This window comes from Nerophis lumbriciformis, linkage group LG32 (genome assembly GCF_033978685.3).
Source record: "Nerophis lumbriciformis linkage group LG32, RoL_Nlum_v2.1, whole genome shotgun sequence".
Taxonomy (NCBI): domain Eukaryota; kingdom Metazoa; phylum Chordata; class Actinopteri; order Syngnathiformes; family Syngnathidae; genus Nerophis; species Nerophis lumbriciformis.
The window spans coordinates 25,929,299-25,954,806 of NC_084579.2; the positions used below are offsets into that span (position 1 = coordinate 25,929,299).

The 25,508-nt window shown below is 40.6% G+C and overlaps 1 protein-coding gene across 2 annotated transcripts in view; it reads right to left on the reverse strand.

The window, feature by feature from the left end:
* Positions 1-6,105: 6,105 nt before the first annotated feature.
* The window catches only part of sfswap (splicing factor SWAP), a 118,654-nt gene continuing 99,251 nt past the window's right edge, over positions 6,106-25,508 (reverse strand). For both annotated transcript variants that reach the window (XM_061927106.1, XM_061927105.1), the window contains 3 exons: positions 20,613-20,750; positions 18,951-19,023; positions 6,106-6,600 (listed from right to left, as the gene is read on the reverse strand). In XM_061927106.1, the coding sequence (XP_061783090.1) occupies positions 6,535-6,600; positions 18,951-19,023; positions 20,613-20,750 (277 nt within the window). In that variant the 3' untranslated portion in view covers positions 6,106-6,534. The remainder of the gene's footprint in view (positions 6,601-18,950; positions 19,024-20,612; positions 20,751-25,508) is intronic.

The window sequence follows — 25,508 nt, forward strand, 5'->3', positions numbered from 1 at the left end:
TTCAGGTGTACTGGAGAGGAGGCTACGCCGGATAGTCGAACCTCGGATTCAGGAGGAACAGTGTGGTTTTCGTCCTGGTCGTGGAACTGTGGACCAGCTCTATACTCTCGGCAGGGTCCTTGAGGGTGCATGGGAGTTTGCCCAACCAGTCTACATGTGCTTTGTGGACTTGGAGAAGGCATTCGACCGTGTACCCCGGGAAGTCCTGTGGGGAGTGCTCAGAGAGTATGGGGTAACGGACTGTCTTATTGTGGCGGTTCGCTCCCTGTATAATCGGTGTCAGAGCTTGGTCCGCATTGCCGGCAGTAAGTCGGACACGTTTCCAGTGAGGGTTGGACTCCGCCAGGGCTGCCCTTTGTCACCGATTCTGTTCATAACCTTTATGGACAGAATTTCTAGGCGCAGTCAGGGCGTTGAGGGTATCTGGTTTGGTGGCTGCAGGATTAGGTCTCTGCTTTTTGCAGATGATGTGGTCCTGATGGCTTCATCTGGCCAAGATCTTCAGCTCTCACTGGATCGGTTCGCAGCCGAGTGTGAAGCGACTGGGATGAGAATCAGCACCTCCAAATCCGAGTCCATGGTTCTCGCCCGGAAAAGGGTGGAGTGCCATCTCCGGGTTGGGGAGGAGATCTTGCCCCAAGTGGAGGAGTTCAAGTACCTCGGAGTCTTGTTCACGAGTGAGGGAAGAGTGGATCGTGAGATCGACAGGCGGATCGGTGCGGCATCTTCAGTAATGCGGACGCTGTATCGATCCGTTGTGGTGAAGAAGGAGCTGAGCCAGAAGGCAAAGCTCTCGATTTACCGGTCGATCTACGTTCCCATCCTCACCTATGGTCATGAGCTTTGGGTCATGACCGAAAGGACAAGATCACGGGTACAAGCGGCCGAAATGAGTTTCCTCCGCCGGGTGGCGGGGCTCTCCCTTAGAGATAGGGTGAGAAGCTCTGCCATCCGGGGGGAGCTCAAAGTAAAGCCGCTGCTCCTCCATATCGAGAGGAGCCAGATGAGGTGGTTCGGGCATCTGGTCAGGATGCCACCCGAACGCCTCCCTCGGGAGGTGTTTCGGGCACGTCCGACCGGTAGGAGGCCACGGGGAAGACCCAGGACACGTTGGGAAGACTATGTCTCCCGGCTGGCCTGGGAACGCCTCGGGATCCACCGGGAGGAGCTGGACGAAGTGGCTGGGGAGAGGGAAGTCTGGGCTTCCCTGCTTAGGCTGCTGCCCCCGCGACCCGACCTCGGATAAGCGGAAGAAGATGGATGGATGGATGGATGGATGGATATATTAATATTAGAGATGTCCGATAATGGCTTTTTTGCCGATATCCGATATTCCGATATTGTCCAACTCTTAATTACCGATTCCGATATCAACCGATACCGATATATACAGTCGTGGAATTAACACATTATTATGCCTAATTTTGTTGTGATGCCCCGCTGGATGCATTAAACAATGTAACTTTACCATGAATTGATTAACGTGGACCCCGACTTAAACAAGTTGAAAAACGTATTCGGGTGTTACCATTTAGTGGTCAATTGTACGGATTATGTACTGTACTGTGCAATCTACTAATACAAGTTTCAATCAATCAATCAATCAAAAACAAGGTTTTCCAAAATAAGAGAACAACTTCAACTCCAGTTATGGAAAAAAGTGCCAACATGGCACTGCCATATTTATTATTGAAGTCACAAAGTGCATTATTTTTTTTAACATGTCTCAAAACAGCAGCTTGGAATTTGGGACATGAGAGAGCATGAGGAGGTTGAGGTGGGCGGGGTTGGGGGAGTGGGGGGGGCAGGGAGTAGCGGGGGGTGTATAGTGTAGCGTTGCGGAAGAGTTAGTGCTGCAAGGGGTTCTGGGTATTTGTTCTGTTGTGTTTATGTTGTGTTACGGTGCGGATGTTCTCCCGAGATGTGTTTGTCATTCTTGTTTGGTGTGGGTTCACAGTGTGGTGCATATTTGTAACAGTGTGATAAGTTGTTGATACGGCCACCCTCAGTGTGACCTGTATGGCTGTTGATCAAGTATGACTTGCATTCACTTATGTGTGTGTGTAAAAGCCGCATACATTGTGTGACTGGGCCGGCACGCTGTTTGAATGTAGGAAAAGCGGACGTGATGACAGGTTGTAGAGGAATGTTAAAGACAGTGCCTTTAAGGCACGCCCCCAATAATGGATGAGTGGAAATTGGGAGAATGGTTGCCCCGGGAGATATTCGGGAGGGGCACTGAAATTCGGGAGTCTCCCGGGAATATCGGGGGGTTGAAACCGATACCGATAATTTCCGATATTACATTTTAAAGCATTTATCGGCCATCTCTAATTAATATGACATGTACACATCTATATGTATAGGATATATATACTATTAGATTACATTCAATTGGCTTTCGACCCCCGGCCAAATTGTTTAGCCCAATACGGCCCCAAAGTGAAAAAGATTGGACACCCCTCGTCTAAAATATGTACAACTCAATTTTACATAAAATTCAGACATGCTTATGAGAATTTGCCTCGTAAGAAAAGGGCTCTGGGCTCATCCAATATGGAAATTTTCCTTTTTAGTCTCTATTCGTGTGGTGGCACACAGCTCGCCTTATCAAAAGCACTGCAGCTGCACAGGCGGATGGAGGCCAGAAATAATCAAATACTTTTCATTGAACCGCTAAATTTTTGACCCACGCATAAAAATAAAACTCTCTGATAGCAGGAAAAAAGAAACGCCAAAAACAGATTTATTATTTGTCATAAAGCCAAATTAGAAAATCCTTACCTTAGAAACATTAACGATGGCTTTCTTTGCAAAGCTGCTCAAACTATCCATAATCACTTTATATATTTGTTTTTTGTCTATAGTGGCACTTCAAGACAAATACGCACTAATCTGTGCAAGCTTAAGAAAGTACACTTGGTGTCTTTTACGGAATTAGGGTTCAAACCGTTTAAATCATGCGATGCGCTTGAAAAATACAAAAATACAAATTATAGCTTTCCAATTTGAAGTGGAAATGAGTTCAAAAGAAATCCATCAAACAGGTTAAACTGAACTTTCATAATAAGTCTTTTTCTCTTCATATTTATGATATTGTTAAAAAGGTGCTGAAATTACAGTATGCAGCATGTCATTTATAACTTCCTATTCTATACTTTAAATTGTGTTGAGATGAGGACTTTCTAACAACAATTAAATGTAGAAGGGTGGATACTGGTGAATTGTTAACTTCAAGGAAAGATAAAAAAACAACAACTTTTGGAGTGACTTACACCAAAAAATATAAATCAACCGAGGAAATATTTGCTCTAAAAGAATACACTATATTGCCAAAAGTGTTTGGCCACCCATCCAAATGATCAGAATCAGGTGTCCTAATCACTTGGACCGGCCACAGGTGTATAAAATCAAGCACTTAGGCATGGAGACTGTTTCTACAAACATTTGTGAAAGAATGGGCCGCTCTCAGTGATTTCCAGCGTGGAACTGTCATAGGAAGCCACCTGTGCTACAAATCCAGTCGTAAAATTTCCTCGCTCCTAAATATTATAAAGTCAACTGTCGGCTTTATTATAAGAAAATGGAAGAGTTTGGGAACAACAGCAACTCAGCCACCAAGTGGTAGGCCACGTAAACTGACAGAGAGGGGTCAGCGGATGCTGAAGCGCATAGAGCAAAGAGGTCGCTGACTTTCTGCACAGTCATTTGCTACAGAGCTCCAAACTTCATGTGACCTTCCAATTAGCCCACGTACAGTACGCAGAGAGCTTCATGGAATGGGTTTCCGTGGCCGAGCAGCTGCATCCAAGTCATACATCACCAAGTCCAATGCAAAGTGTGGGATGCAGTGGTGTAAAGCACATCGCCACTGGACTCTAGAGCAGTAGAGACGCGTTCTCTGGAGTGACAAATCAAGCTTTTCCATCTGGCAATCTGATGGACGAGTCTGGGTTTGGAGGTTGCCAGGAGAATGCTACATTTCGGACTGCATTGTGCCGAGTGTGAAATTTGGTGGAGAAGAAATTATGGTGTGGGGTTGTTTTTCAGGAGTTGGGCTTGGCCCCTCAGTTCAAGTGAAAGGAACTTTGAATGTTCCAGGATACAAAAACATGTTGGACAATTCCATGCTCCCAACCTTGTGGGAACAGTTTGGAGCGGGCCCCTTCCTCTTCCAACATGACTGTGCACCACTGCACAAAGCAAGGTCAATAAAGACATGGATGACAGAGTCTGGTGTGAATGAACTTGACTGGCCTGCACAGAGTCCTGACCTGAACCAGATAGAACACCTTTGGCATGAATTAGAACGGAGACTGAGAGCCAGGCCTTCTCCACCAACATCAGTGTGTGACCTCACCAATGCGCTTTTGGAAGATTGGTCAAAAATTCCTATAAACACACTCCGCAACCTAGTGAACAGCCTTCCCAGAAGAGTTGAAGCTGTAATAGCTGCAAAAGGTGGACCGACATCATATTGAACCCTATGGGTTAGGAATGGGATGGCACTTCAAGTTCATATGTGAGTCAAGGCAGGTGGCCAAATACTTTTGACAATATAGTGTATCTAGGGCCACAATAAAACATTATATACAGTATGTATATTATTATTTTAGAATAACATTGTCAACCTACAACAAGACTCAAGTTGTACATGTGAGAGATAGTCAGCTTCTTACCAGAAAATAAAAGTTTCGAGATCTTGGAATTCGATAACAATTTAGTTTTCTTTTCTTTGAGAAAACAGTTGTGATTTTATGACAATAAATCATTTTAGGGGAAGAAATTAAGGTAGCTAACTGTGGTGATTAACACCAGAAGTCTAAGGGTCACAATGAAAACAAAAAAGTAGGGGTGCGAATGTTTGGGCACCTAACGATTCAGATTCCTTGGGTGATGATTTGATTCTCGATTCAATATGATTCTCAATTTGAACTGATTCTTGCAATGTATTATTTGGTATAATAATTAGAATGAAACTTTTTCAAAACTGGGTACAGGTTAGAAGAGCTCCTTTTGGTTGCATGGCGATGGCCTAAAAACGTATTTCTAAAAATGTGTGACAAAACAAAAAGTTGTTTTTTTTAATTGATTTTTGAAAATTACAAGTGGTAGAAAATAGATGGATGAATGAATCGATTTAGAATTGGGATGAGAAAGAATTGCGATCCGGATGTGAATTGATTTTTTATTGCACCCCTACAAAAATGGCACCGGTAAATATAATACGAGAACCACAAACCTCTTATATTTTAGAGAAAAAATATATTTTTTATTGTCAAGAATCACTTTAATCCTACTTTTTCCTGGAATAAAGTTTACATTACAATATATTTTGTTTTACTTTATATGGCATTTTATTTTCACCTTAATAGTCCTTCAAACTTTATTTGTGAATAAGCTTTTTTTTTTACAACTTCAAAAAAGAAGAACAATGTGCCCACTGCCCAATAACCAGTACAACAAAAAACTTAACACCCCCACGCCCCCAAAAAAACAAAAAATAGTAATTAGTCTTAATTATGAGGGCATTGTTTCTATTACCAGTAATGGATTTTTGAAGCTAAAGGTGATCTTAATTTTTTATTTTTGCAAAGATAAGAAACGGTGGTCCTAGACTGGATTAGTCAGTTGCCCACCTCAGTGGGACGAAGTCGTACATTTCCTAAACATTTCAACACATGTACCTTAATTACATGTGAAGTGTAATATTGTCGTCATTGCTTTATTTAATAAAACGTCTGCATTTAGAGAGTTTTAAAAACAGTAAAGTAAACTGTGTATTTAAATTGTGTTTGTGGACAAACATCTGTTTCTCGGGTCTCTTTATGGCTTGTCCATAACAATACTTATTGCCAATCATCTTACGGCTCTGCTGGGCCTTTAACAGTTATCTTTCTGAACATTTAATCTTTTATGAGCTTTGCACTCTGCCTGCGGTCGTTCGAGAGAAGTCTGGGAATGATTTCCGCACCCTGATTTAACTGCCCACTGGGTCACAGGTTTCAGACGCAAACACCCTGAGGATGTCAGACTATGAACTTAATTTTATCAGCAATGGCATTGACACGGGCTGAGTGGCGACCAACGACAACAGGCTTCAAGTAGATCATTCATTGAACTTTATTAACAGATCGAAAACAAAAATTCATGGTCATTCACGTTGAAGCTAACAGAAGTACAAAATGAAAACATCCCACATAGAAAAGTGAGGTGCTTGAAGGGAAAAAGGTAGAGAGTGACAGAACTGATCAAAGATCCTTCACAGAAGGCGCATCAAGGCCTGTGGATATGTGACTAACAACACAAGTTGGCAAGTGTTGTTGAAGCAAAAGAGAACATTTGATACATAAAAAGTCAACATGATCCATCAATTAAGGCAGTCAGACTAGATATTTTATTCTGGTCTTTAGTACCTCCCAATGTACAGATTTTTGAACAAGATGAATGATTAAAAGAAATAATTCAAACTCAGTCGGAGAAATCTCCATGACATTGGAGAGTGCTGCTGGTTAGTAGACGGTCAAGATGCCTTCAGGAAGTGGGAGGCTGGAAGGTCTTGGAGGAGGCCAACATGGCTCGCACTTTGGCCATCAGATCCTAAAGAGAGAGTGACAGAAAGAAACGAGGCTCAATGAGGAAAACAGCTCCCATGATGAAGTAGTCTTGGAATGTCTACCAGGAACATTCATGCAATGGACTGGATTACACGTCTCAACATGCTGTGTTGACTTGCACGCTACCTACTCATAAACCTTCCCCAAAGTTAGAAGGACTGAACTCTCCAAAATGTTCTCGTAAGTTCTTGTAAGTATGTCTTACCTTCAACTGTTGTTCCAGTGACATGCTTTTCCATCAGCAAATGTTGGTACTATAAGGTACTATTTAACAAAAACAAACAGGCCACCTTTAGCTTACTTTAGCTGTTACTTATCTCTGGGTGTTGTAGTACTTTACTCCACAGTCTCCACTTTGTTGCAGCTGCTCTTTTTTACTGTCCTCAGTCTCTTCTCGACTAAAATGTTTCTCCTAAATCGCAGCTGTCTGTCACATACCAAGAAGTAAATACATCGTCCATCGTTGTTTGTTAGCGTTTCTCAATCCAACTGATGCGTTTAGCGATTAAAGATTATTTTCACCGTTTTCAACTCGACTATTTGGAATTTAAAAGCTGATTGCTTTGAACTGAGGCAAGCGCAAAAGTGGTCCAGTTGAAGGAAATGACCTAATATTAATCATTCCATATGCCTTCTTCTTTTTCAGCACGACTGTCTCGGTGTACTGGGAAGTGTGCATTCAGTTAGGGTCCGGACACAAATAAGATGAACGAAAATGGTAACCAGGCCTTAACATGACCTCTGACCTTACAAATGGTGGTACTACTGATGCCGATAGAACCCCCTGTTATGTCCCCAGCCCCTCACTGTCTTCCATTGTTCTGCTTTCTAGTATCCGCCTGGCTTTGCACAAACACCCTTGATAAGAAGCCGGCCGATCTCCTTAAGCACACAACTTTGTGGATGCTAACTGGGGTTTTACCAGCTCGGAGGGAAACGGCACAGACGCTCAAGTTACACGCGTGTGAAGCCCTTTGCACGCTAGAGGGAAAGATATTTTCATAGCTGCTGCATAGTGAGAAAACATATTTTCTTCTTTTGATTGCACCTCCTGCCTTCCTTTAAGGAGGCACACATAAACATATGCTATATCCCAGTCTAAATGCCAAAGAACACCTTTAGTTTACATGTTCCTTTGCCTTCCTCCAGGGATACTCTAGCTCACATCCTGGGAGTGGTTCGTTTGCACATGGACAAATACACCCCCCCCCAAGAGCTCTGCTGACAGATGAGACAAATTAACAGCTGTAATCACAGAGGGGGTGAAACTGTCATATCGCATCGCTCAAAAGGCCATTTCAGTGGCCCCCAGTGACTGGAACTGTACACTACACACACACACACTTGTCTGTGATGACTTGCACTGACATTCTGCTTGCACGAAACCCTCCTCTTTCACAGTGAGTAGTGTCAAGGTGGGCAGGAGTCAGAGCACCAGCTGCCATCATTCTGCCATAAAGACCTGCTTGAAGCCTTTTGAGTTTCTCATTCCTTTTTCTGCCTTTCATTAGCTTTTCACCTGTGCATGCAGCTAGCACCATCTTAAGACTTGCTATCTTTTTTTTTAATCTGTTGCTCCTCAACCTTTGGATCCACACGGCAAGATTTACAGGTAAAGTTGATTTGAGGTTCATTCATTATACCACAGACACTTGTGTGTGTATATTTGTACATGTAGGACTAACCTTTTTTTTTTCTTCCCATGAAATTTTCACAGAGCATCATCAAGCGACAACCATCAACCGTATTTTCCAGACTATAAAGCTGCACCCACTAAATTTTAGAAGAAAAAATAGTTTTCCATATATTAGCTAAACCGAACTATAAGCTTCAGATATACACGTTGTGAAATGAGTTTTCTTACACAAAAATATTTTGTACATCAAGGTTCAAGGTTCAACTTTATTGTCCCCGCGGGGAAATTTGTCTTGGGCACAGTGCATCATTGCTTTCTTAACATACCCACAAACAACAGAACAAAAACACAAGCACAGACACAACCACAACTAACAATTAAACATCAGAACATGGAGCTTGATAGACATAGGTGGCACTTTGATGTAGGCATAAAATCTACAGTATGGAGATAAAGATAAAGTACCAGTGTGCATTGCACTAGAGCTCATGGATAAAGTGCTGTGTGCTAAAGTGCTTAGTTCTAAAGTGCTATGTGCTACAGTGCTATGTGCTAAAGTGCTATGTGCTAAAAAAGTGCTAACCTATGTATTAACATTCTATTGCACATTGTTGGTCAGCTTAATGGAGGCTGGGACAAATGATAATTTAAGGCGGTTAGATTTGCATAGTGGGACCCGGAGTCTTCTCCCTGATGGCAGGGTTCCATATTCAGGGAAGAGTGGGTGTTGTGAGTTGGAAATAATTTTCTTAGCTTTTTTCCTAACTGCCTGCTCATAGATGCTCTGTATAGGCTCATATTCTTTCCTCCCTACGATTTTCATTGCCGTTTTATGCATGCCGGCCAGTTTGCTTTTTAGCTTAACGGTTAGGTTGCCAAACGATGAGGTGATCCCGTATCTAATGATGCTCTCTACAATGGCACGGTAGAAAATCATCATGATGTGGCTGCTTACGCCGTACAATCTTAATCTTCGCAAAAAATATAGCCTCTGTTGCAGTCTATTGCACAGTTTGTCAATATGTGTCTTCCAGCAGAGAAGATTATCAATATGAACCCCTAAATATTTATATGAGGATACCTGGGTGATTTCCTGATTTTTGATGACCACTGGCTCATGGTCAGTCACTTTCCTCGGATCCAAAACCATTTCCTGTGTCTTGGTCATATTTAGAATAAGATGGTTGGTATCACACCACCTAATAAATAGGTCTATCTCGTCTTGGTACACAGAGGGGTCCGTATCCTTGTGTAGAAGGCTTAGGAGCACGGTATCGTCCGCAAATTTCACCATATAATTGTTAGGGTGTACAGTCCTACAATCATTGGTGTACAATGTAAACAGTGTTGGTGATACAATGCAACCCTGTGGGACGCCTGTGTTGCAGTGTTTGGTGTCTGACAGTGTTCTGTTGACCTTCACTTGCTGTGTTCTGTTTGTTAAAAAAGAGTGGAACCATTTGATCAAGGTGGAGTTTACACTCATGTCTTTGAGCTTCTCCAAGAGTATGTGAATTTGCACTGTATTAAAAGCTGAGCTGAAATCAACAAATAAAATTCTAGCATAAGCTAAAACATGTTTATTTACATACAGGGTTTCCCCTTAATGTAACTGAGTGTAACGCACGGCCCTGGCTATATAATAGCTGCCACACCTTGAAAATAATGGGTTTTTACCTGAAAACAAATTAAAGTAATATGTTTTGTAGTCCTCAGAAGAAGTCAGACAATTTTAACTTGTATTGCCAATCTTATGATAACAAACATAAGATTTTTTTTTGTTTTACCTCCCGTGCAAACACTTTTGCCTCTGTGTTTCCCAACACACAACAACACTTCCACATTCTCCGCCAATAAGCTTTCATGCACTAACAGTGTGTTTGTGATCATGGAAAATTTAACATCAAATCAAAACTACACGTACATAAAACATTACCACAAGCAGCTCGTTACAGTAAGAATTTATATACCGTATTTCCTTGAATTGCCGCCGGGGCGGTAATTAATTTAAAACCTCTTCTCACTCCGGCGCTTACCAAAGGCATGCGGTAAATGTAAGTAAGCATGCGCTAATTATTTTAAAACCTCTTCTCACTCCGGCGCTTACCAAAGGCTTGCGGTAAATTTAGGCCTGCGCTTATAAATTTGAGTGTGATGTAAGGATACCATCATGAAAAGCACATTTAATAAAAAAAACGTTATTATGGTCTTACCTTTACTTATAAATGAAGTCCATGCGCAGCTCCTTCTGAACAAAAGCATAGATAACTTGTCTATAGAAGTCTTCCTTATCTTTCTTCAGTTTTAAAAGTCTCTCTGTCTCGATGGAGATATTCCTTTAATTATTACCTCCTGCTTCGATTGAAAGTCCAGTTTAGAAAACTGTTTTATTTTAGATATGTAATCCTCCATGTTAAAAGTGCAAGCGAGAGAAAAAAATAAACGATCGCTGCTCACTGTTGCTGCTTGTTGTCACTTCTTCTGCAGCTGAGTAGTCGCAAGAAGGATCACTAGCGCCCTCTACTACCAGGAGGCGGGAGTCATTTAATGACTCATATTTGAAACATGCAGCTATGGTATATTAATAAAACATAGCTGCTTACTGTTCTTTTTAGCATATTCAATAGCTTGGACCTTAAATCCTACTGAATAGCTCTTAATCTTCTTCCCTTCATGCGATTTCAAATTATTGAAATCAGCCTCCTCCATTTTGAAAATGATGACAGGTGAAGTGTCACTCGTGACATGACGAGTTTGACCTGTCGGAAATTCTAGGCATATGCTAATTATTTTGCGAAACGAGTTTGACCCGGCGGTAATTCTAAACATGCGCTAATAAAAATAATATTTTGCGAAACGAGTTTGACCCGGCGTTAATCCTGAGCCGGCGGTAATGCTAAGCACGCGCTAATTATTTTGCGAAACGAGTTTGACCCGGCGGTATTTCTAGGCAGGCGCATACTATATACCCGGCGGCAATTCAAGGAAATACGGTATATAGCCTATTATTTGTGCACTATTGGCAAGTGATGCAATGAAAACTGTCACCGAAAAAAGACTTTGATCACCGAAAACAACGATGCCGAAACAAAACCGGTTGTAAACGAGACACACGACATTGTCTGGAGCGTTGTTAGCATGTCTGCGATGTGGGTGTAACTTTAATATATCCCAGATATACCCACTGACAGCAATCTACAAAACCCAAAACCAGTGAAGTTGGCACATTGTGTAAATCGTAAATAAAAACAGAATACAATGATTTGCAAATCCTTTTCAACCTATATTCAACTGAATGCACTGCAAAGACAAGATATTTAATGTTGGAACTGAGAAAATACTTTAATTTTTTTGAAAATATTAGCTCATATGGAATTTGATGCCTGCAACATGTTTCAAAAAAGCTGGCACAAGTGGCAAAAAAGACTGAGAAAGTTGAGCAATGCTCATCAAACACTGTGGGATGTTCCAAACATCCCACAGGTGAACAGGCTAATTGGGAACAGGTGGGTGCCATGATTGGGTATAAAAGCAGCGAAATACTGTCAAAGCGCTTTGAGTACCTTGAAGGTAGAAAAGCGCTATACAAGTATAACCCATTTATCATTTATTTATTATTTACTTCCATGAAATGCTCAGTTATTCACAAACAAGGATGGGGCGAGGGTCACCACTTTGTGAACAAATGCGTGAGCAAATTGTCCAACAGTTTAAGAACAACATTTCTCAACAAGCCATTGGAAGGAATTTAGGGATTTCACCATCTACGGTCCGTGATATCGTTCAAAGGTTCAGAGAATCTGGAGAAATCACTGCACGTAACATTGAATGCCTGTGACTTTTGATCCCTCAAGTGGTACTGCATCAAAAGCCGACATCAGTGTGTAAAGGCCCGAGCTCATCTAAGATGGACTGATGCAAAGTGGAAACGTGTTCTGTGGTCTGACAAGTGCACATTTCAAATTGTTTTTGGAAACTGTGGATGTCGTGTCCTCCGGACCAAAGAGGAAAAGAACCAGCCGGATTTTGTTATAGGCGCAAATTTCAAAAGCCAGTATCTGTGATGGTATGGGGGTGTATTAGTGCCCAAGGCATGGGTAACTTACACATCTGTGACGGCATCATTAATGCTGAAAGGTACATACAGGTTTTGGAGCAACATACTGCATGTTGCCATCCAAGCAAGGTCTTTTTCATGGACACCCCTGCTTATTTCAGCAAGACAATGCCAAGCCACATTCTGCACGTGTCACAACAGCGTGGCTTCATAGTAAAAGAGTGCGGGTACTAGACTGGCTTGCCTGTCTCCCATTGAAAATGTATGGCACATTATGAAGTGTAAAATATGACAACGTAAGTTGAACAACTTAAGCTGTACATCAAGCAAAAATGGGAAATAATTCCACCTGAAAAGCTTCACAAATTGGTGTTCTCAGTTCCCAAACGTTTACTGAGTGTTGTTAAAAGGAAAGGCCATGTAACACAGTGGTAAAAATGCCCCTGTGCCAACTTTTTTGCAATGTGTTGCTGCCATTAAATTCTAAGTTAATGATTATTTACAAAAAAAAAGAAGAAAAAAAGTTTCTCAGTTAGAACATTAAATATCTAGTCTTGGCAGTATAGGTTGAAAAGGATTTGCAAATCATTGTATTCTGTTTTTATTTACCATTTACACAACGTGCCAAATTAACTGGTTTTGGGTTTTGTACAAAATGTGCAAATATTAAGATGACAGTGGTGGCTTTTAAGGAGAGAAAGTCCAACTGGAGCAGCAGAGCGAAGCAAGTGTGACGTCATGCTCGCTACAGCTTGTCTCTTTCATCAGTGACAAAAGTAGACTTTCTAAACACGAGTACATTCTATAATAACACAAGAAAAATATGCACGATTTGTTACGAGTCGTTTTTCATAAAAAAGTAATTAAAAGTCTCTAAACACTTGAAAACATCTCAAAGTATATTGTACAATACGAAGCAACAATTGAAAATATGGCAAATATATGTTAATACTTGACATGTAACGGTATCAAATCCCATGGTACTATATTAAAGCATTAAGGCCACGGTATAATATTATAGCGGTACATGTCCAAAAACAAAATGATTTAAAAAGGTTATAGTGTGTAAAATGAAGTGGCGGGAACACACTTACTGTAAGTTAACACAAACTACAAACATGATTTTGTAAGTGCAAACAATAGTGCAGGAACATCCACTGTTTCAAGCAACTATTAAACAAAACTTACAGTTGAGTGTCTTTAAAGTGACGATGTAAACATCCAAATGTTCACTTTAGTGTCTTTCAACTTTTACTTTCTGAGAAGCAGTGTCCTCCACAGTGGACATCTTTTTATCAGTCTGGAATATGTTGTTTCTCAGACAAGTAATTAACAATTTACATTTTAATAATGTAAATAACTCACAAACTGATGTTGGCTTCAAATACATTTTCTGGATGACAGATTATGAGAAGGCGACATATCCAGGGTGTAAGCTGCCTTCTGCCCAAGTGCGGCTCAGCTCATAGGCTCCAGATCCAGAGAACCAAGTGGTGAAAACAAGGGTGGATGGCTTCAGGATTTATATACCGGTAGTAGTTTTTCCATTTCCTCCAATTTCCCGCGTTGAACATTTTTGGATGATTACCTTGATGCGCTGCGCTGCAACAACAACTACTATCATCGACTACGAACACACTTCACTTCCTGCTTACGGCATTCCACGTCCCCACACTCAGAGGATTCTGGGGGATGTAGTTTATTTTCAGACCCGCCAATGCTAAAGCGCCCGGAAAAACTACACACCAAGATTTTGTGTGAAACCGTCAGGTGTCACGGTATTATTGTAAAGACTTTGAAACCGAAATACCGCGGTATCTACAAAACCGTTACACTCCTAGTTAATACTACCGTATTTGTCGGAGTATAAGTCGCACCTGCCGAAAATGCATTAAAAAAAAGGAAAAAAACATATATAAGTCGCACCGGCCAAACTATGAAAAAAACTGCGACTTCTAGTCAGAAAAATACGGTAATTAATAATAGATATGTTTTGAAATATATGTGTGTGCATTTTTTGAGCCTCTTTAAAGAAAACCATATCATCATAGCAAATTATGCAAATTATGTGATGAAGTTGTGTGACCACGCCCCACCCTCAAAGGTATCTTAACCATCTTGAGGAAAGTCTGACATACCTTGATTGTTTCCCAACAGTTTCTGTAGTAAAACGGCAGATCAAACAATACAGTCATAGTCATGGACCCACTAGCTGCGAAAGTTAGCGCTCCAATCAACTAAACAGACTCAAAACTCCACGGTGATGTTTTGGTGAATTCACTGAGGAATTTGTGAAACTGAAACAAATAAAAAAGAATGCCACTGTAAGTTGCAATTCTCGATTCAAAACCTTTCTTGACTCAAAATCAATACTTTAATAACATTGGGTGCCAGTTGTATGATTAACTACATTCCTCAATAAAATAAACAGCTGTGATGAATTGATATATTACTTAAAAGAAAACTGGGTTTGTTTAATGAAATTATACCTAAACATTTAATAGTCAAATACAAATAAGGCAACAAGAGAAGTATCCCATACTTCTCTTTTCTAAAGTAACTCTGTACAGCAGATATTGGAATCTAGATCAACAATATGATTTACCTGAGTGGCTGGACAGTACAGGTATAAAGAAATCAACATATTTGAAAAAACCCCAAAACATTTTAATCGTTTAAGATCGTTACAAAAAAAGAATCGAAAATCGATTTTATTTGACACCCCTTGCGGTAGCCATCCGTGTTGGCCAGAGGTTTTGTGTAAAGTAAACAGACAACATGTTTTTTCCAAAATACTGTATGCTGTTTGGAGCCCAGAGCCAGCTTGGCTAACGCTAAAGTGTTTAACAGAATAAAACTTGCTTTGATACAAACTTAGCAGTCAATGTGCTGCGAATACACCAAAGTGTATAAAGAGATGGCGTTAAAGTGATGTTTAATCGAGAAAAACCTCACCAAATCGGTTTTTTTCCTGAAGTGATCATGACAGTTATGGCAGTCATGATGCAGCCCGTTCACGCTATGTTTTGAACTTCTTGTAAAAAAACAAAAAACTTTAGCAGAGTCTTGCATTCAGCCGTGTAAATAAGCTACTCAGAGGCCAGCAAGACCTGCAATGCATTTAGTATACTAAGTCAAATTTTTAAGTTGTATTTGCGAACCCTTTTAAGAACCAATTAAGTTCGTAAAATCGAGGATCCACCGTGGTTCCACTGTACCACCTTTCAGCAACCACTGGAAAATGTGGTAGTAAACACCAGCTATCTCAGCTTTGTCTTTCGGACCATTTTAAAGCGGAGAAGGCAATTGTGCAATTGATGGAGTGCAGGTGTATAAGATACTCACACTGTGTAATGGATTCTTTACACTGCGTATGAAACAAACCGACAGCAGAAAAGACGAGCAGACGGGAGAAGAAAAGCAAACACGACGACAATGACGAGACGGTATGAGGCGAATAGCAACGAGGCTATTAAAAGCTGCTGAATTATTCAGGGTGTGTTTGTAAAACATCACAGAAGGGGGGGTTTAAGTTGTAATAAGTGGCTGCGACTATGTTCACTCTGCAGAGAAACAGCGGGATGTTGGGAGGCGTGCTGTGATACAAGCAGGTAATGTTTTAAATCCTGGGACGCATGGTTCTATCAGCGGTCAGTCATTACTCGAAACATGAGCGGGGACACACAAGCTTGGTAACCACTAAATAACTAGCTATTCCTTTCCTTTCCTTAAACATTCCAGTCTACAGCTTCTCACAAATCATACATTTTTTTTCTCCAGCAACCGTATAGGACGTGCAGGTGCATCCGATTATGGAAAGCAGCCTGATGACGGCCATAAATTTGACACTGTAATGTTAAACAAGGTGGAGCAGAAATAATGTTGACCAAGGTCACAGTATATTTGGGTGAGTGAATGCAGGCTTCGTGTGACAAATGGGTTTGCTTGTAGACAGTAGTACTGACATTATAGCCACCTCATCCCATTTCAAACCAGTTAGTCTACAGCAGGGGTCCTTAATTACCTTTGACCAAGGGCCAGTATGGTAAAATACATGAAACGCTGATAATAGTATACGTTACCATAAACCCGAACTAGGATTTGAACCCTCCTCCCTTTGTTCGGAGAGCAGACTTCATAGCCTATTGAACTATCCAGCCACTCATAATGTACAGTATCTCCAACATTTATGTATAGCTTTATGGTTTAATTATATGGGTAACGGCAAATTGCCCAAATAAAATGCTTTCCTTCTACCTAGTGAGGCCACCGATTTGTTTCGTGCTCCAAACTACATATTAAAAACATGTTTTTGAATACTGGATGGGGTGCGTTCTTGCTATTCATTCTCACCAATGCCACACTTTTACTCCAAATTCGGTCCTAATAAGGGCAATGCCCTTGCGAAACGTTTTTTCAGTAAACCAGCTTTAATGTGAAGCTTCGAGCCACCAGATTGTATCAAACCAAGTGTGGACTGTCCTAATTCTGTTTTGATTCCTTCCGTGGCTGAGCCACAGTAGTTTTCTAAACAAAAAGGGATAATAAATGCATTTGGCGTTAGTTTTAATACAGAGGGACCTCTAGGGCAAAGGTTTCCAAAATGCAGCCCACAGATTATTTTTTTACTGGCCTGTGGCACATTCTAAAAATACGAACACTAGGGGTATCCGAATCAAATACTGATATTGGTTCGATATCTGCAAAAAAACAAGTATCGAATGATTTTGTCTTACATCTCAAATCTCTGATTTGAGCTACCATACAAGCAGTCCTACAGTGTTGTGTTTACTTGTGCAAAGCTGAACAGCCAATTAATAACTAAATGTGCTTTAATAAGCACACAAGGTTGATCTTTTATAGTATTTAAGTGAAGTCATTTACAAAAACTAAGCATGGTATGCTATATAGGCTACTAGGAGCAAGAAGCTCCACAACAACAAAGCACACAAACATTCGTAACAAGTCTCCTTAAACAATAGGTTTAGGGAGTCTAAAACATGACATTTGTCAATATAAACAAGTATCAAATAATTATAGTTGCATCTTACTTATAGACAAAGTCTTTAAGGCAGAAGCGTATTAGAAAATATCCAGTAACAAATGTGTCCCCATCAGTTGATTTACTGCATCATGACCCTAATCTAATGAATTATCTTGACCATTATGTTTCGCCAAAAACAAATTATTGCTCCACTTCAAAAGCATAAATCTGTCATAGGGTTAGTGTTTTTCATAACTACCGTTGTTCTCTTATGTAATTTCGGTGATCAAGGAATTTCTAACATTCCACACTAAAAAATAATATGCTGTAAGTATGTACTATGATCCGTGCTGATATTGCATGAGATTAATGACGTTATTGGCCAATACTCAAGATGTATAATATCTGTATCGGAAGGAAAACAAGTTGTATCGGGACACCCCTAATTATTACAAAAAACTCTGCAATAAGACAAACCATAACAAAACAATTAAAGAAAACATTTAAAATGTTAATAACACCAAAGCTGACATGCAGGGTGTTTTTTTCTTTAAAAAAATTCCATATATCTGTTTTGAAAGTGAAAATATCAAACAGGCGCCTGCAACCTGTGATTTTTCAGTATGCGACCGACAGTAAAAAAGTTTGAATAACCCTGTTCAAAACAATTTGATCGAGCCATAATTTATTCTGATTTCGACAGTTTTCAGAAAATGTTTGAAAATATATACCGGTTACCGTATATTATCCTTATCATACATAACATTTGCATTGGGAAATAAGGGATAATTTACGGAAAACAGGTGACAATTAGGGTAACATCTAATTTGCAGGGCTAACTTGACTGGGAAAAGGATGTGTTGACGAGCGGACCAGAAGCTGCACTCCTCCGGCATTAGTAGATAGTATTATTTTTTTCATCAATGTTAAAACAAAGAAAAATATGAGAACGACAAGAAAGGTCAAAATACGGGTGTGGGGAGGCGGGGCCGGCGGACCGACAGCGAGGCGTGTCCCGCCGGGACCGACTCAGAGATGGCGGCGAAGAGGCGTGGCCGGCATCCCGACAGCGAAGCAGGGCACACCGGAGCCCGCTCCAAGATGGCGGCGAGGAGGCGTGGACGACGAGCGAGCAGCAAGGCGGAGCACGCCGGCGCAATCAAAATGGACTGCAGGTGCGTGGATCGGGCAGCTGGGCAAAATTAATTAACCTCCTCTCACTGAATAAAAGGGGAGCAGCAGAGGAGGACAGGGAAGAGAAGGAGACGGAGAGAGACGGGGAGAAGAGAGAGAGCCAGAGATAGACACAGAGAGAAGCGGATGCGGAGCGAGCGCGCAGGAGAGCCAGAGGGAGGCGAAGACGCACGCGGCTGAAAAGCAGGCGGCGGAGCGTGAAGCAGGTGGAGCCGGAGCTGAAAAGCGCCCGGCGAAAGAAGACAAAGGTTTATTTGCAATAATAAAGAAGTCTAAACCTGCCCGCAGCTATGTTCGTCTTTGATGGTCCTGAGAACCCACCCGACAGCTGGAGACTGTCACAACGGGAGTTACCCGTTTTTGGTTGACAGGTATGATCCATAAGTACAGTTCAGAAATACAATAAATATATAATATTTATTGTAAAATAAATACAAAATAAAAATATTGTAGGATACACACCTGAGTTATTTTTGACTGAACAGCTGATACTATTGAGGATGATACTGGCTCTTCTTTCTCCTGAGAAGCACCCCTGCAGAGGGTGACGAGAGGAAAACCATTGTTAGACAGGAAGAAGAGAAGGATTAACGGGAAAGTTATACAATATGCATGATATGTTCTAAAATGTTTAAAGTGGAATGTGGCGCAGTCAAAAAAAGAGGCAAAGAGCAGAAAGTGAAGAATACACATAATACTACAGCATCCATAAGATATCATCAATTGTGGACATCGGAGAATATCACTTTGAACTCAAGTCATCCACTTATTAAATGGGAATTGCACTTGTTTTTGTTTTGCCTATCACTCACAATCCCTATGGGAGATGAGAACACATCTTCTTTTTTTTGTGTAGTATAAATTGTAAAATGAGTTGTATTAGACGGCTAACAATGTAGCTAATGGGGGTAATCTATTTACATGTTGTGACAGGCCAATTAACCACGTTTTAGCGACACTGTTATTATAAGAACTAATGCCAAGGAAGTATTTTTGGTAACACGGTGCATTGATCACTTAGGTAACTAATTTATGCAGCTTTGGCCTACTGAGCTGGCACATCGCCTTGGGGTAGTGTCGTCCCGATACCAATATTTTGGTACCGGTACTTTTTAGAGGCGGTATAGTACCGAATATGATTCATTAGTATCACGGTACTATACCAATACCGTATACCGTACAACCCTACCTTGGAGTTAGTAAAAGGTACTTTTATAGTAGAAGGTTGTGTCTATAAATCGAGAAGTTGGTCAACTTTGAAATTCAACTTAGACTCAAAAACATCGCTCGAAAGATACAACAATATTCTCATTTGTGCAAACATTTTTTTTTTTTTAATCTGAGGAGTCAGGATTATGATTACTTCATCATCTGAACAGGGAACAATTATCGTGCTGAAATATATAACATCCCATCAGTCATTATCTCAGCGAGAGCAGACATTGTACAGTAAGTGATTGTTTTTTTATGTGCGTATTTCTTGTTTAGCACTTAGCACTACTGCTACAGGATGATTAGTGTTTCACTATAGCATGATCGGATTATCACTCAGCATCTAAAATTTATTCTACTTATTTTCAGGCTCAAAAATTAAAAAGGTTCTGATCGTCATTTGTCCTAAAGTAGTCGTTGTTGACTATCATGAATTCTGCCATGATTAGTTGGTGTTGAAGATGTTGTGATGTGCGCTGTGAAATCAATACCCCGCCGCAATGCTTAAAATTAGAAAATTACGTAAATATTGCATTGATGAATGTGCCTATTACGACATTACATACATACTGACAGCATAAAATGTTAATGGAGTTTTCGGAGGTTTTTAGAGCGCTTTATAGGCGGAATAGATCGAAGCCTCATTACCTGCAATGTTAGGCACCTATTGCTGGCGTTTTTTTATGATTTAGAATGCATAAAAAAAGATAAACGTGTGTGATTTTCTCACAGAGGCAAAATTCCTAAAAAGTGCAGTTCCCCTTAACATTGTGGGATTTTTTTGTAAGACAGCAGGAGACTAGATGACCGATGCACCAGACACTTTGCACAAACACTGGATTCTATACAATAAGTATTCAAAATCATGTTGATAGAGAAGTAAGAGAACACAAACTACATTTTTTGGCTTACCTGGACTGGGCCAGGCTGGAGGCGGGGCTTGATGATGGGGACAAAGCTCTATTGGGTGACGGGTAAGGTGAAACAGTGGCACCTGTAATTTTCTTTGCTCTTGAAGACAACAAGCTCTGCCTTTTGCTAAAGGGGGACCTGTCGGATGAAACGTGACAAATAAGGATCTTAAACATTTTGAATTCAGACAGTAATAATTCATCTGGGAAGGGGGATGAGTAGACAGTGGAGCTTTTGTATTCAGCAGAGCCCTGCTTTTTAAATTGATGCTGGAGAAAAACTGTCAGTTCCAGTTCCCATCAGGGTCTTGTTAGCATGTCGACTAAAGCACACTACACGCCACGACGTATGAGGCGCACGCCATAATGTTAGCAGTCTGTCAAATATTCACGTTATTTTTGTAAAACCTTGACAAAAAAATATTAACATTTAATACTGAATATCTGCTCCTCATGACATCGCTCTCACTCTACAGGAAACAGGAAGTTGCCTGCCAATGTGAGACGGTGAGGGGGCATAGACCTATAAATACTTTACAGGAAGCACTGTTATTTGTTTTAAATGAGTAGATACTTGGGAGGTTGTTGACATTAGTGGATGGCTCAATTTCTTCAGTCCAACATATGAGGGGATTGTACAAGTGACTATTTGGTTACATTTGTGATTGGCAGCTGCTTTGATTGACAAAGTGAGCGTGACCCCCTTCATTAGCGCAGAAGCTAACACTAATTAGGAATGAGCAGCACATCCATAACAAAACACAGTAGCTGTCCTATTTATTGTGGTGTTTTAGTACTTTGTACTCTTTCCTGGCTGTGGTGCACACCAATGTGCTGATCTGATTGCCCTGCAATGGATGTGACAAACATAATCCTTGAACAATTACATTCCCACTTTCTTTAGATTGCCAACACCTTTTCTAAACAGTTTCTATTCGCTCTTTCCCCAGACTTATAACTCTACAAAGGAATAAAGAGCCAAACGACACTTTACTGCAGCATGTCATTTTAAAATAATTGAAATCATTTCTGGACTATAAGTCGCTTGATTGACTGAGTAGTATCATGGGGGATGGCTTGACTCACAGGCAACTGATCGATCGTAACGTCTATAAAAGCCGATTAATTCTATCAAAACTTAAAAATACTTTAGATAGGTCCAGATATTGACCGATGGATAGTGATCTATGTACTAGGCAGTAACAGAGGTGTATCAATGTCAGCAAATGGGCCAACCACCTTTGTACTTCATGTCTCCTCTTACAAGGCTGCAAATTGACAATCGATTGATTTGACTGATTTTCTGGTGATTTTAGCATTAATGTAATTACCGCTTACAATTAATGCAAAATGACAAATGCAAAGTGAGTGGTGTTTGTGCAGCCCTTTGAGACACTCTTGATTTAGGGCTATATAAGTAAACTTTGATTGATTGATTATGTTATAACTGCAACCCCGCGCGATGCTTCATTAACTTATAGGTCAATGAATATAATAATAACAATGGATTCGATTTATATAGCACTTTTCTAGGCACTCAAAGCGCTTCACAGAGAAGTGAGAACCCATCATTAATTTTTACAACTCATTCATTCACCGGTGTGAGCGGCACTGGGGGCAAGTGTGAAGTGTCCTGCCCAAGGACACAACGGCAGCGATTTTTTGGATGGTAAGAGGCAGGGAGCAAACCCGCAATCCTCAGGTTTCTGGCACGGCCGCTCTACCCACTACGCCATACCGCCCCCAATATGTGAGTAAACAAACCAACAATTTAGACAGCCAGTAAGTCTCAAGTCTTGAAAACACAACATGGAATTGAAACATTCAAAGGTCCTCTCTCATGTAAAATGGACTTTTTAATGATGTTGTAACAGTACCGGTAATATATGCATTCCTAAAGCCTGTTTATGAGCACAAAGCGTGAAAAAAAATCCCAACATCACACATCTCCATCACTTGTTTGCTCCACTATGAATGCTTTTAAAGCTCAGGGTTTTTATATCAAAAACGTAAAAACCCCTTCATCATGGACATACCACACTCTAGCTAAATAAGCACCGGCCCTGAATTTTCGTTATGATACACAGCGTTGTGTAAAAAGCAACAGCTACAAACCATGGCACTGTAAATAACGAGCAGTGTTACTTACAGTGGTACTCCTTTGCCGTACGAGTAGGGCTGGGCGATGCGGCTGAAAACTGTATTACAATATATTGTAGGTGTTTTATATCGGTCGATATCTATAAAAATATATATTTTTTTAACCTATTGAAAATAAGGACTAGGAGAAACATATATTAATGTAAACAATTTTATTTAAAATGTAACCTTCCTTTGATTATAATCACCTCAGCTACCAAAGCAGAGAGGAAAGGAAATGTCAACACAACCTAGAACCAGAAAACTGCTATACTGTCGAGGTGACTTTTTCTGTTTTATCGACAATTTCTTCACTCTTTGCAGCACTCATGTTTACCTCCTCTTCTCATTTCATGCACAAAAATCAACCAAGGGACAACAAGATGGCGCAATCTAACTTAATAGTCGATACCTGATTAGCAATTCAGTCCCGGGCCCCCCCATAACCACCATTTTAACATATAACATGCTTTTCAATAGGAAAACTAACTTCTAGATAACAAATATTATATATAAACAATACAATACAATGTACTACAAACAAATCGAGGAGGCTTATGAAGTAATGAGATAATTATGGACTGTATTTTACCTTTGAGAGCGACTTTTGCTGTATCTTCTGCAAACCGCTTCTCTGCCAAACAAAGTCAGCAGCTTCTCCATATTTTAATGGTTACATTTTCGTCCTTTAAAAAATAATTTTAACGCCTTCGGCAGGCGGGACTATGGTCTTTTGTTGACTCCTTCTGCTGTAGTATGGTACACAAGGTTCATACTGCTTTGCCAAGTCAGTTACGTGCACACAGCACATGTTTTTCAATTATGTATTTCTCTAATTCAAAGAATAATATCCGCTTGTTCTTCTTAGCACTGTCCTTCACATTCAGTTTCTTCAGACCAACGGTTGTAAATACTAAGGTATGACTTGCTAGCTATTAGCTAACGAGCCATATTGGTCGGATCTTAAAGGGTTCAATTTACTGTGACAATCACAATGTTTGCTTGCAACCTGAAGCATATCAATTAGCCAAGAGACAGCTCATATCCCCCAAAAAATCTTGAGCTTAAGAATTTGTGAAACTGAAACAATACAATAAGAATGCCGTCGTAAGGTAACAATACTGACACAGACACTCATAAACGTGTTAGCAAATGAGCTAATGCTAAGGACGCTAGCGTCATTACAATAGCACGTACAAATACGCATGAAAACACTCCTACAGACATCACACATGGAACAGTTTAGTAAGTATAAACAGTTTTAGTTATACTGCAAGACTTACTAATGTTGCTTGGATTTATGATAAAATAATCCATACAAGTAGAAACAGTGTGGAAGGCTCGAAGACTGAACGGCACTCCACTTCGGGTTGAAAGCACAAAATAGAAAAACACTGTAGTGAGCTAAGTCATCCAAAAGATAGAGCCATAGCATAAAAAACAAAACACCTTCTCACTGTATTTGCTTTTTTTTTTCTTCTAAATTGATTGCATTATGGCCATCAGTAAAGAAAAATCAAAACATTTGCTGAAATCGTTTTATAAGCCGCAGGGTACAAAGTGTAGGAAAAAAGTAGCGGCTTATAGTCCGGAATTTACGGTGGGTATATTATAACAGATGTCTAAGAAACTTCTCATTCATCCAGGTCATTGTCATCAGGGTCATTTGGGGTTTTGGCACCAACCACTGGACTAGATCTGACCCATCTAAGTCTATGAGCACGAATTGATGAAGCCTACTCGGATAAGCGGCGAATCGTCTTCCAAGACAAATCAAACAGTACAGTTGCGATCGTTTGAATGTCATGAGAAGTATATCATAACACTAACAACTATTTGCTTTACTAACTATAAACTAGGGCTGTCAAAGTTAACGCGATAATAACACGTTATCTATACATTTCAATTGTGGCACTCGATTTTTTATCGGGCTATTGATGCGAACACTTCCTTTTTGACACTCGGCCCGTACCGTAGCGGGGGGAACTTGACTGCAGTTCACTTGCTACTGATGAGCCACAAGCGAGCAGAAATGGACAAAAGAAAGTTTACCTTATGAAAATATCAGGTTCAAAGCCATGGCATGTTGTTCTACCAAAAAGAAAGGATTATTTTTCGCCGTGAGAAGAGGTGACATCTCTGCAGCAAACGCCTGCTGCACGTATTGTTCAGAGGTGGGTGGTGCTTTACTTCTGTGTTCAGATCACGCTTAAGGTGCAGTGATAATATAACATTTAGATTGTTACTGTGACTGCTTTAGTAAGTAAGATGCCATGAAAGCTCAACAGAAATGAAAGACGGTCGGCAGGATGTCGAAAGGGGACTTTTTTTTGCAAACTGTCAATTTGACATTATAATAATAATAATAATGGATTAGATTTATATAGCGCTTTTCTAGACACTCAAAGCGCTTCACAGAGAAGTGAGAACCCATAATGAATTCACAATGGTGGTTGTAAGCTACTTTCGTAGCCACAGCTGCCCTGGGGTAGACTGACGGAAGCGTGGCTGCAAGTTTGCGCCTACGGCCCCTCCGACCACCACCTCATCATTCATTCACCAGTGTGAACGGCACCGGGGGCAAGGGTGAAGTGTCCTGCGCAAGGACACAACGACAGCGATTTTGGATGGTAAGAGGCGGGGAGCGACCCTGCAACCCTCAGGTTTCTGGCACGGCCGCTCTACCCACTACGCCATGCCGCCTCTTATAACATGTCAAGACACTTTCTCAAAACAATCACACACTTTTCCGGCTTCA